Genomic DNA, 13,435 nt, shown 5'->3' on the forward strand with positions numbered 1-13,435 from the left:
CATCATGGTAGAATCTAAGACTCTCCTCGAAACTGATGGGAAGGTAATGTGGGTGCAATATATGTTGTGTGTTCATGTTTTATTCCACCCACACCTCTAACGCGGACACCCCCTCTTAATACACATCTCCTACAACCATAGACACAAAAGCGTTGAAACCCGTGTCTTCAAATATTTTCTTTCTACAGGGGTACCTAACCGTCTTGTGCCACTATTGAATATGCATGTGTACTTCAAACACACGATTAGTCCTCAAATTGTGTGGTCATCAACACCAAAACCATTTAGGGAGGGAAATGCCCTTTCAAAGGTGACACAGGAGTTGTCCGGTCACATTTACTAATTACACAAATCCAATAAACTAAAACTCATTGCACAACCATCACTACTAGGGAAAATGTTATACACAGAACTTTAGCAGTAACACTTGTTAAAAGAGCTACTGCTAGACAACAGTAGCGCGTGCAAAATAAGCGCGCTGCAGATGGACATATATCAGTAGCGCGTCTCACCTAAAACTCGCTAATACTAAAATTCTAATCACTTAGCCGATGGGCTACACATAGTAGTTCAGTAGGGTTTAGTTTTTGAATTGAGTTTGTTTAACTAGATGTTAATTAGGGCAGTAGGGTTTAGTTTAGAGTAAAGTTTAGTTCAGTAGTTAACTAAATATAATCTATATTTGGTTTTTGAATTGAGTTTGATAGAGCATGAGATTTGTGTAGATTTTCTTGAAGTGTCAAACGCTAGGACATGCAAATTTGAAGTGGTCAGGATATATGCAAATTCCTCAATTGTGTTTGCCCATGTTTCGATTGTGCCCAAGCGGCCTTTTGTTGTTTCCAGGGAATGAAGCTGAGTGGCCTATGTTTTGCCGGAATGTTGATTCATTTCCGTTCCAGCAAATTTCAGGTTCTCGATTTGTCCACTTTTTAGCAAAGGTCATGCCAAAATTTTCCGTGAATTTCGGCATGGCTTGTGCTACAAACTAGGACATATCGAGTGCCTAGGATTTGCCGCACTAGGAAGGAGTTAACGTTCCTGCAAAACATAGGCCTTTTGTATATCATTATTCATTTTATTAGGTCTAGAATTAATTTACTAGATTTAATCGTAGGAAACATGGCTAGCAATGATGAAGGACAGGGTTCTGGTGATCGCGATGATGTCTACCTGGCGGCAGACGAATTTTTGAGCCTTGCCGACGATCAATCGATGTTGCTGGGCCCACCGATCGCATCAGGGACTGAGACCGACACGCAGACCGGCGCTGAGACTGAGACCGGCGCTGCCTCGGGGAGCGGAGCCGGTATAGAACCGAAAGCAAAGATGCGACGACTTCCTAACAAGCACACCCACGAGCACGCAGTTAGGTATGAACATCAACACCTTGCCCACTCCATTAGTCGCTGGTGACATCGCCATAGATGAGGATGAGGATGAGGATGACACTCAAGAGTATGTCTATACTGGCGCCTACTTAGGGGTTGAGCGTCATGAGTCGGTGCCTGAATTGCCGCCTATGGAGTCTGAACGTATTATGGACAACCTTCCGGTAGTAAAGAAGTCTAGGAAGAGACCGAGGAAAGGCAAAAAAGCTGCTTCCGTGATCTAGCCACCTCAGCAGCCTCGGGTTCAAGACCGTATAGATATCCCCTGTGCGGCAAAATGGCATATCCCCGGACAACCAATCCTACCTGAAGCAGCGCTGCGGGCCAGATTTGGCGATTTAAGGAGACTTCATGACGATGTGCTGCGGATAGAGAAATGCCTCATCGCCTCAAAAAATCCAGGATACCCACTCTACGTGGTTAACGTGCCGCGGGGATTGTCATACGTCGACACATTCCCCGCAAAGAAGTTCTTCCTTCGATTCGATTACATCTTCAACATGTTTCACTTGAAGAAGCTGGATTTTGCGTTTGTACGCCTTTATGCTTTGCACATGAACTACCTCATCGGGGTTGAGCAGATACCTTATATCTGTGTTGCTGACCCGTACTTCATGCACGAGACCTTCTTGGGAGCCTACGCAAAGCATTGTGAATACGCGAGGGAATACATCATCAATTTCTTGCTCACCAATAAGGACAAGGAGACGATTCTTGTGCCTTATCATCCCATGTAAGTCATCCGCGCGGATATCCTTCCTTTGATTTCAATCATTCATTTGCACGGTGGAGGCTAATTAATTTGAGGTGCACTTATTTTGCGCAGCGGCGGGCGCGCCGTCCTCATCATCCTCTACCCCCGATACTCCCACGCTCTTTACTTGGACTCATCGAAGAACATTAACAAAAAGGATTACACCCACGTCAAGTCTGTTCTCGACAGTGCTATGTTTTACTACGACACGCGGGGTGGAGAGGTCAAGGACAAGAAGAAAAAGGACGGCAGGCCCACCTTCGACCATAAGACCGACTTCTGCTGCATCCAGCAACCGAGTGATTATCTTAATGATGGATTCTATGTCTTACACCAGATGCTGGAGTACAGACGGGATCACCAAAACCTTCGCATGTCACCTACATCCGGCGATGCCCATATTCTGCAATGGGCAAAGAACTTAGGATCATTGATTTCGAGCTGAGTTCTATCACATCCAGCGTGAACTTGCCCAAATCATCATGAAGGAGGTCGTCGAAAAAATAGGGATGTTCTACGAAGAGGGACAAATGTCGCAGGAAGACGTCCGAACACGCGTAGCCACTCAGCGTCTCGACCTGAAGCCTTTCACTAAGCTCGGGGACTATCTCCCTGATTTGGATGGATGGCACGACATGGAGTGATTGTCGATATATGACAATGTGTCCGTTTAGTCCATACTATCTGTATGACGAAACTTTGAATTATGCACGACGAAAATTTATTTGTGATGTAATTAAACCATCCTCCTCGACTAGCGAAGATCACTCTAATTAGGGCATTTTGGGTATGATGAACTTTGTTATTTATGCTTATGATATGTTGCTTCTACTTTTGCCAAGTCTGTCTCTTTCTGTTGCTCAACTATATATGTTGCATATCATCGACTCATGTGACGATGCAGGTGTATAGATCACCGATGACGAAGAAGTGCTATGCCAGGAGTATACGACGAGTGGCCGGAATGTCAGGCCCAGGTGTACCGGTTTCCGGTTTCCGAGCGACAACCGGTAGTTAGTTTAGGTTCACGCAAAGTGATAGCTCTTTTCACGTATATCATTGTTTAGATGGATGACGATGTAGTTGCAAGTAATCAAGATTTGTATCGCTATTTTCGAGATGATGACGAGAGACCACTTTGTGTTGGATGATGATTATGATGATGACATGATTTGATGAGACTATTTGCATGTATATGCTATGATTACATTTATATGCGTATCATATGCTAAAGATTATTGTATAAAGCCTATTCAAATACAAAACAAATATGCAGAACAAAAACTACTAAAATTAGCAGTAGCGAGTGAAGAAAAGTTAGCAGCAGCGCTACAATAGCAGTAGCGCGTCCACGCAAAAAGTGCTAGAGCTATTAGCAGTAGCGATCTTCCACGAAGCGCGCTGCTGCTACACTTGTATAGCAGTAGCGCGGGTGCGCACACGCTACTGCTACGAGTTAGCTGTAGTGCCGGTCCCCGCGCTACTGATATACCTAGAACCCACGCTGCTGCTAGCCTTTTCCCTAATAGTGCATAACCACCAGAAAAATAAAAACAAGGTGTAGGGAGGGAAACCTGTTGGTCCTTTATATATGAATCATTTGTGAACTTTTGTGGTAGATGAAACGAGCTACTTCGTCCGTATAGGTGTATAGGGAGCGTGCGTAGTTTTAGGTCATCGATTTTACTAACTAAATACTATTGATTATATGTCATCAAAAGTATATCATCAGATTCATATGTGGATGTAGTTTTTAAACATATCTTATCACATATAATACATATCTAATTAGCTAGCTAAATTATCGACATAGAACTACGCGCACTACCCGCATGCAATTAGTACTCAAAATCTCTCTACCTCATAATTCTCCCCAAAGAAGACCATATATATAGACATCCATTTTCCAGTCCATAAGAAAACTTGCTTCACTAATTGGATGAATTTTTTTGTTTTTGCCATTCTAGATTTTGCCAATTTTTCTTATGCCACTCTAGATTTTGACATTTTATTTTTGCCACTTTTAGTTTTTGACAATTATCACAATTGCCATTCCCGTGGCAAAGGCAAAATTTTCAGAGTGACAATTATGATACATTTCAAAAGCCAAGAGTGGCAAAAATGAAATAATTTTTTTTGCCATGAAATGGCAATTGTGATAATTGTTAAAAGCTAAGAGTGGCAAAAGTGAAATGTCAAAATCTAGAACGGCATAACAAATTGGCAAAATCTAGAGCGGTAAAAACAATTTTTTTTCTTATTTGATTGACTTCTCAATACTTGGCCTTCACGGTACTTTTTGGCTAGGATAGAAGTTTGCTTGCCAAAGGACGCTTGCATGCCAAGCTTGCTCGGTTGAGAGTTTGACCGTTGATCGAGATGTCTACTACCATGAGCCAACACGTTATCCTTCACAATTTCTCTAGAGACACGTGGTTTCACAGCAAAGAAAAGTCGGACACCGCTGATATCCTCCTCTCTGACTGAACGGGCCAACCAACTACAACCGGCCGTAGGCCCAGGCGGCAGAGCGAAGCGAGCCCTACAGCAAAGGCCCGGCCCAACTCGCGCGCCAGGGAAACCCTAATCCCCCCGGAGCTATAAGGCGCCGCCAGCGCCGCATTCCCCAAACCCTTGCGCCACAACCAGACCGGAGGAGGAGGAGAGCGGCGGCGAAGATGGTGTCGCTGAAGCTGCAGAAGCGCCTGGCCTCGAGCGTCCTCAAGTGCGGCAAGGGCAAGGTCTGGCTCGACCCCAATGAGGTCAACGAGATCTCCATGGCCAACTCCCGTAAGCGCCTCCCCCTCTCCCTCGCTCGTCGCGCGGCTCGATAAATCTCGCGTGTTTCGTAGATCTGTGGCCGAGGCGGCGACCCGCGAGGTTTAGGTCGTTCGAGGCGGGTAGAGCGCTGCTTGCTTGTGCTGCGCCTTCTCATAGATCGGATGAACGGCCTCGTGTTCTTCGGGTAGCTGAGTATTTAGACGAAACATCATGTGGCTGACCGCTCTATGGGTTTGATTTTGTGCTGAGCTGCCGTGATAGCTATGTGGCTGTGATGTGCCACTTTGACGGCGTTTCAGATAGCGGATGAATCGGCGATTCATGTAGGTGCTTCGTCTAGATTGAGCCTACACGCATGCTCTCAACATATGTTGCGTAGTTTACGCATCTTGCAGTGTATTTAGTTTTAAATTCACTGGCTTGTATGCGTAAATTGCTGAATTTGATAGTATGAATCCATATTGGTACCATGTATATGGGGCAGTGTATGGGGGTGTCTTCTTGTGATGAATAGGTTTCCTCTACGGGGCACTGGTAAACTGCAAAACATGTACAGCAAGAGTTCGAACCAGGTTTTAGAAATCCTGCTTGCACTTGTAAAGCCTACTAACCTGTCCATAGAACAAGTTGAGTCATCAGGAACATGTTCTCCATTAGCCTAACCTCCTAAAGTTATTCTACTGCTGAAGCTAAGAGAGTTGCTTGTTCTGATGTTCCTTTACCTAGCTGGTTTCAGTGTTCATTTATCTTCATGTGCCTTAACCCAATACACCATTGTTAATTATACTGAAACAGGTTGCTCTGTTAGCCTAAACCATGATAACTCCACTTAAATGTTCTTCCGGTGACAGAGTAGCTGCTTTAGGTGTTCCTTTACCTTTGTAATTCATGTACCAGCAGTCTTGTCTATTAAGGTTTAATTGTTGCTTCATTTTGTGAATGTTACCTAGCTCCTTATGATGTTCCTTGGTTTGTATTAATAAACACGTAGTTCACATGCACTTAATTGTCAGTGTATTGCAATCGCATACATTCTTCTGCTTTATGTTTGTTTATAATAGGCTGCTCTTGTGTTTGTTTTAACTCTTATTTGTGTGTAATTTGTACCTGTAGTGTTGTTTCAATCCATTGGAGCTCTTCATTCTGCATTATGATGTTTCTATTGATTCATAACTGAGCATAACTGTGATTTATTGTTGGATTAATACTTGCAGGGCAGAATATCCGGAAGCTGGTGAAGGATGGTTTCATCATCAGGAAGCCTCAGAAGATCCACTCCAGGTCTCGTGCAAGGAGGGCACATGAGGCCAAGCAGAAGGGCCGTCACTCTGGATATGGTTAGTAGCTGCAGCTTTAACTGGCATGATAGTATTTGTTATTGTAGATATTTGTGTTGTAACCTGTGATTCTGCTCTCTGCACAGGTAAGCGTAGGGGTACCAGGGAGGCTAGGCTCCCCACCAAGATCCTGTGGATGCGGAGGATGCGTGTCCTGAGGCGCCTTCTGCGCAAGTACCGTGAGGCCAAGAAGATCGACAAGCACATGTACCATGACATGTACCTGAAGGTCAAGGGTAACATGTTCAAGAACAAGAGGGTCCTCATGGAGAGTATCCACAAGTCCAAGGCTGAGAAGGCAAGAGAGAAGACCCTCTCTGACCAGTTTGAGGCCAAGCGCGCCAAGAGCAAGGCAAGCAGGGAGAGGAAGATTGCCAGGAGGGAGGAGAGATTGGCTCAGGTAAGATGATGTTTTCATTTTGCCTGTGAATGAGGTCCTGCATTGTATTCTGTCTGAAATACAAGATGTTTAATTGTTTACACATCTCGTACTCCATCAAAGTGGGCCTTACTATATAGGGGTGGCATTTGCATGTTGATCTCTCTTAACAGACTGTTAAGAGCTGGATGTTGAAGTTGAATATAGTGCTATCATACATGATTGATTTTGCTACTACTGTTGTACAGCAGTGATTTTGTTGTTAGCACAATTTGGCTGACTTGTACTATCTGGCAAACAGGGCCCGAGAGATCATGCACCAGCACCAGCGGCTGCAGCTCCCGCTCAGGCAGCAGCGTAAGTACCTCCAAAAAATTTCTCCACATAGTTGATGTGTTTTCTTCGGTTTATCTTACCTTCTCCGATTTGTATTGTGTTTACAGTGCACCTAAGAAGGCCAAGAAGTGAAGGTCTGATAAGAAGCTTTATCTTTCTGGTAATATCAAGGGTTAGCCTAATTTTGGAACATCAGAAGTTCAGAACTGTTTTCTGTGCAATATCTTGTTTGTGTCAGCGTGTCAGATACCTTAAATATCATATCGTGTTTGTTCTGTTGGATGTTTCAATCAGAGATGCTTATGCAGAGTTTGTTAAACCATTTGGGTTAATGGTATTATATTATGCTTTTGAACCTAACATTCTGTGCGTGCAAATTTACGTGCTCTAATGATTAATTCGTCGTGTAATTCTGGACCCACCCGCTTCAAGATCTATCATCTGTAGATTTATAGTTTATTTATCGAGGAAAGCTGATCCTTGTTGCTTCAAGATCTATCATCTTTAGCCATCGGTTGAGGATCTGTCAAATTATGGGTTTAAATAAATGTAGAGCCTCCATAGTCCACTCAATGTTTGGACTGAAAGTGAGTCGTAATCCATGATTATATGGCATGACTGCACAACATGCTGGTCTTCTCCTCTGGCTCGACCCTGAGCTCCTCGGCGACGGGCCATCCGCTACTCGTCCCTCCATTCCCTCCAGCACGATGGGGACGAGCCCAAGCACGAGCTCCCCTCATCTAGACTGGGTCACGGTGAAGGTGTAGGTGGCGTGGCTGGGCTCGCACTAGAGAGCCCAAGGTTTCTGCTCCAACTAGGACTTTCGTCAAAGATATGTGGAGCTCGAAGACGAGGGCTTTCGTATAACATAGTGTGTACAAAGTTGGTTATGGTAGTAGCTCAAGTCCAATACAACCATTGGAAAGTTGCACAACACGACGATATAATTTGGCTAGATGATGTTTTTGTTTAAGTTGATTTAATTTTTGCTAGTCAATTTTTCTGCTGGCATCCTTAGTAGTTGTAATTGCACATATAGTACTTCCTCCGTTTCGAATTACTTGTCGCAGGTATGGATGTATCTAGATATACTCTAGTTCTAGATACGTCCATTTCTGCGACGAGTAATTTGAAACAGAGGGAGTAGTTCTTAATTGGATATGACCATTGGTAAGTTGCACAACACAGTCATACTAAGTTGACCAGATGATGACTCGCGCTCACATTGCTCGTATGAAGTTTTTTGATGCCAACTTTGATGCTATATGGTGTAATTTTAGTACTACATTGTGCAATTTTTTTCAAACCAATTTTATTAAGCTGCATGATTCAACTTCCTATGAGGTTGTAACCTGACAACTTTGATGTGCAACTAGTCTACTGCCTCGGCCGACTACCTAGTAGTCAATGTGCAACCCCCCCTCCCTATCCCCCCCCCTTTCCTACCAAGGGTATGTGCAACTTAGTCTATTGTTCAAGCCAACTGCCTATTAGTCAATGTGTAAGTCCCTCTTCTCCTTACTTGTGGATGTGTATTTTTAGTTGGCGGGGGTCACAAACAAAGTTGCACATAGTCTGCTAAGTAGTTGTCCAGGGCAGCATACGAAGTTGCAAATCTCACAAGCAAGGATAATTGAATGATGAAAATTTGACATTTATGAGGGTAATGAAACGTTGCATATTAATGAGGGTAGTGAAAATATGCATATAAACGGGGCGCTAAGGTTGCGTACCTCACTAGAAGGGTAGTTTGGGCTTGGTGCTAGCAGGGAAACTTCCACGGAGGGTACAAGAGAAAGTTGCACATCACTGTTAGATAGTTGACCGTGACAATATTCGAAGTTGCACATCTACTGGTAGGCTGTTGACCGATACAGCAAACAGTGAAAGCACATCCACGGGAAGGGGCAAGTTGCACATTAAGTACTATGCAGTTGGTCTGGATAACTGACAAAGTTGCACATCTCACTAAAGGTAGTTCGGGAATGGAGGTACCATCATTGAAAACTGCACGTCTATAGGGTAAGAGAAAAAGTTGCACATCCACTGTCAGGTAGTTGCACATCGACGGCTGGCGGTTGCACGAAACGGGGCCAAAATTGCACAAAAAAAATTCATCAAAATATACCCATACGGGATCTAGTTTCGAAAAGCACGTCGCCAGGGTTCCAACAATGAAAACGGATCTTAATTTCGATGCGCAGTTTGAAAGTTATGTTTTTTTTAAATTTTGAAAACCCAAATTAAATGCCTTCACACCTGTTTACGTGGGTGCTTTCCAATTATTTCTTACTTTTTCTGTTCACACATGTTCATACTTGTTCATTTTTCCTAATATGAATTAGAGGGGCCAACTATTTCCATTTATAGATTAGGGAGATAAAATATTTTCTTTTTCGGTCGGCCACTCTTGAGCGCTAGCGGGCCAACGGCCATCTGCTAGACGCGTCCTATATGAAATATATACAATAAAGACGGAAGTGTATTTGGTCATAGGCGAGTGAGAAATCTAATTGCTTTGAGTTTATTTTATATGTATCAAAATCGATACCAAAATAAAAAAGTGAAAGATGTACTCCCTCCGTCTCATAATGTAAGAACGTCTTACATTATGGGACGGAGGGAGTACAATGCAATTTCTCTATTTAGTAGAAGCCAAAAAGTACATATATTAGACTTCTGAATTAAAAAGGGGGTTCTTGCCTATATCCTACCATTGGTTTGAAACGTCGAGAGATGTACTGGAGTCTGAATCCTTCTCTTTCCGCTTCCTTGGATCATGTGGGACTTCCGAATCAGGCAGAATGCTGCACGGCCAAAACGTGATTGCCCCGCGCTGTCACCAAACCTATCCGAAGGAACATGACGGCACAACGTAAACGCAAACGATGTCTTGGAGTGCACTTCATGCCCATTTAAAACCCGGACCCATCTGGCCACCTCGTACGATCTCGCTCTGCCATGTCACCGGACATGGACGGCATTGCTCCAGCCTCCGCCCCCGCCCCCGCTCCGGCCGGCCCGTCGTGGCAGCAAGTCGGCGTGACCCTCTCCGGCGCCGGCACGACGGGCCTGACGGCCGCCGGCACGGTGCTCCTCTTCCTCTACCTCGCGGGGCGCTTCGTCTGGGTGTACAACAAGGAGGTGGTCGCCGCGAACGCGCCCGGCGCACGGGTCGACTCGGCCACCCCGGTCCGCGTCGTCGTTGTCCCCCGGCCCCTCCACCGCGCAGCACCGCCGGTGTCACAGCTCCCGGCGTTCGTGCGCGGCGAGGAGGGCCATCGGGGCGCGCCGGAGGAGTGCGCGGTGTGCCTCTCGGAGTTCGGGGAGCGGGAGGCCGGGCGGCTGCTGCCGGGGTGCGGCCACGGGTTCCACGAGGCGTGCATCGCGGCGTGGCTCCGGCTCAGCTCGACGTGTCCCCTCTGCCGCGCCGCCGTGGCCTCGCCCGAGTGAGTACAACCAAGGCGAGGAGGAGCGACGGCCGTGGTCCGCATGGTCGATAACGTGCGTGTGCATGTAGAAGAATTGTAGACGTAGATAGACGTCGTTCGAAGCCAGCTCGGGCGTTTGTCTCTGTTCTGGGGCATATTCGCATATCCGGCCGCAGCGCTTTGCTCTGTCCTGCTCACCCAAGGCACATATATTTCTCTTGCTTGACATGTGTATAGTTGATCCATCAGTTGGTACTTCTTTCAGCACAGCACAGCACAGATATGACACGTACATTTGGTCGTTTTAGCAAAATGCAAGTACTCCCTCCGTTTTCGGACGGAGGGAGTATATGGTTAGTTTGTGTCTCATTGTACTCGCTACGGTTGCTATGTTTTTTTTGGACAAAGTGTATCATTAACATTGAGAGGAATGATGATAAGAAAAGAACATTGAGAGGAATGTGCATGAGTAATTTTACAGTCGTTCATCTGTAGATTACCTAGCTTTAAAAGCATTGGGCATAGATCCTCTGAATGGAAACTATAACGGCTACAAGTCATATCTGGATGCAGACTTGCAGGAGCAAGATCTGCTGTAGACTCACAGTTGTGAGCTCCATTATCTGTTGATATGATAAACCTGAACTTGAAATGTAGCCAGACTGCCCGATCTGCCAATGTCCAGGGCTGTTGTGTACGTTCCCGGAAGCTGCAGCTTGAGCCAAGACTTGATTGTCAACGTAGAATGTGATTTCATTGTCTGTCAGAGTTGTACCGATCTGAGCGGCTGTTTGTAGAGCAAGAGCTTCTTCTTGTAACGGTGATTTCACTTCTATTCCTGCTGCTCATATGCGAAGTGTTTGGAGAAGACCATGTGTCTTGTGGGTTCAGCTGCTCCCGCACTGTTGTTGCTCATCCACTTCACTCTGCTTTTCTAAGAGTTCTCCAGGCGAACGTTTGAACTCTAGAGCCATACCCTTTTCTTTTCAAGTTGGTTCAGAAGAGTGAAGGCAGCAAATCTTTTCAAGTTGGTTCAGAAGAGTGAAGGCAGCAAACCACCCTGAAAGCTGAAGCTGACCTTAGGTCGATGTTTTTTTTACAGCAGGTTAATTATGTACCACCATGGCGATGAAATAGCATAGAACAAAGGCGCAGTTGTGAACTACGAGTCGAGATGGGCGATGGGCCATGACCCGGAGCGTATACAAATTTGCAGTTGCAAAGAGAAATTAACATCAAGCCAACATATTTACATTCGCTGGCACCCTTTATTCAGTGGCACTATCAGGCTTCTATTTTACACGAACGTGGCGACCTATTTTACACTCCACTACTATCCTTAAAAGTAGTGTCAGTGACGGTCACGCGAGCGAGACACGAATCAGCTTAGCTTCCCCAGGGCGCGGCGTCCCCGGCGCCATCGCCGCCCTCCCCGCCTTGCCGGGCCAGCATGGCGGCGAGCGCGCGGGAGTGCGGCCACGCGGGGTTGCCGCGCGAGGCCGCCTCGCGGAACATGGCCTCGGCGCGGGCCAGCGACGCGTCCGCGGTGTCCTCTACCATGGTCCCCGGCACGTCCTGCTCGAGCCGGTCCTCGGCGCCGCCGTCCGTGGCGCGCGTCACCGGCTTCCTCGTGTCCGCGAACTCCACCTCGGCCAGCGCCGACGGCTTGTGCGTGCGGTAGTACTCCCGGTCCTCCTCCCGCACCTTCCGCGCCGCGGCCTCCTCGTCCCCGGGCGTCGCGTCGCCGAGCGGGTCGCTGCCGGCTGGCTTGGAATTGGAGGACCAGCGGCGCTTCTGCGTGAACGTGGACCCGGCCGCCGGGTCCGCCAGCTCCTGCGACCCGAGCTTCCCCGAGGGGGTGAACGGCGGGACGCGATGCTCCTTGGCATACCCCTCCGTCGGCCGCGTCGTCGCGGACGACGGCGGATGCTTGTCTTGGCCTTTGCCCTCGATGGCCTCCTCCGCGCCGGAGAACTTTGGGGGCCCCTCGGCGTAGTCGTCGCTCGGATGGTCGCCGGAGTGGACCGCGGGATCGCCCGCGCCGCTGGCTTGCGATGACAATGCGGACAGCGCGCGGCCGTGCGCGCCGGGCAGGCCGCGCCGGGTCGCTGGCGAGCCTGAGGCGAAGAGACGGAGTGCTCGTGCCGTGGCCATCGTGCTCGTGTACTGTTTTTCTTCCCCCGTTTCGTTCTTTGGTCATGGCGCCTGTGCGGCGGCGATTCTTATAGCAGGATGCTCGCGCTGGGAGCGTCGAGAGAGTTGCCGGAGCGGGAGGACGAGGTGGGAGGGAGACGGCTCGACACGTGGCGAGTTTGGGAGGATCGAGAATGAGGTGGAAGAGACGAGTCGACCAGAGACCGACCGAGGAACTCCCCTGGTTGTCTAGAATGCACTGAACGGTTTGGGCCTTGGGTCAGTTGGGCCCGTAAAGTGAGACCCTTTGGAATTTGCACAGTTTACCTTTTTGAGGGGGCGAGGATTTTGGGCTCCTGGGCTATATGGAGCCCTAAATTTTGCAAAATAGAAAACAAACCCTTAAGTTTCAAAAATTATGAAAAAAGTACACATATGCACAGAGATTTATATTCAGTTTATGTAAATTTCCATAATGAAATGCGTTTTATGCGAGATACACAACAAAAATCATGGAGTCCTATAGTAGATTCGAGCCTATAATGTGCTGGAAATTCATGATCTTTTTATAGCTCATATTAAAATATATTTTATCATGAAACTTTTTTATGGTAATACGTGTTTCATTCATATCATAAAGAACAAAGTACAAGTCACGTAAGGACGGAAATGACACAACTGAAAAAAATACTAGAACATTTCTGAGCTTGACACCAACGTTCGTCACCTGCCTCCGGCACCACCACAGCAGCCACCGAAGAAAAGAATGATGAATCACCTCCTCACTCGAGCTCGACGCGGCTCCATCGATGATATGCAGTTTTCTGGACCTTCAAGGTGGCTCATCAAAAGTGAAGCCATTGCTGTTGAAGACGCCGAACAAGGAAACC

The 13,435-nt window shown here is 46.9% G+C and overlaps 3 protein-coding genes across 3 annotated transcripts; 2 read left to right on the top strand and 1 right to left on the bottom strand.

The window, feature by feature from the left end:
• Positions 1-4,715: 4,715 nt before the first annotated feature.
• On the top strand, positions 4,716-7,340 carry LOC123187503 (60S ribosomal protein L19-1). The gene is made up of 5 exons (XM_044599373.1): positions 4,716-4,935; positions 6,141-6,263; positions 6,350-6,663; positions 6,944-6,999; positions 7,086-7,340. The coding sequence occupies exons 1-5, from the start codon at positions 4,824-4,826 to the stop codon at positions 7,108-7,110; spliced, it is 630 nt and encodes a 209-aa protein (XP_044455308.1). The 5' UTR covers positions 4,716-4,823; the 3' UTR covers positions 7,111-7,340.
• Positions 7,341-9,754: 2,414 nt separating this feature from the next.
• LOC123184743 (RING-H2 finger protein ATL5-like) lies at positions 9,755-10,640 on the top strand. The gene has a single exon (XM_044596814.1). The coding sequence runs from the start codon at positions 9,943-9,945 to the stop codon at positions 10,432-10,434; it is 492 nt and encodes a 163-aa protein (XP_044452749.1). The 5' UTR covers positions 9,755-9,942; the 3' UTR covers positions 10,435-10,640.
• A 925-nt stretch (positions 10,641-11,565) lies between these two features.
• LOC123184744 (uncharacterized) lies at positions 11,566-12,626 on the bottom strand. The gene has a single exon (XM_044596815.1). The coding sequence runs from the start codon at positions 12,564-12,566 to the stop codon at positions 11,799-11,801; it is 768 nt and encodes a 255-aa protein (XP_044452750.1). The 5' UTR covers positions 12,567-12,626; the 3' UTR covers positions 11,566-11,798.
• Between the last annotated feature and the right edge of the window lie 809 nt (positions 12,627-13,435).

Source organism: Triticum aestivum, chromosome 2A, assembly GCF_018294505.1.
Source record: "Triticum aestivum cultivar Chinese Spring chromosome 2A, IWGSC CS RefSeq v2.1, whole genome shotgun sequence".
NCBI classification, from domain to species: Eukaryota; Viridiplantae; Streptophyta; class Magnoliopsida; order Poales; family Poaceae; genus Triticum; species Triticum aestivum.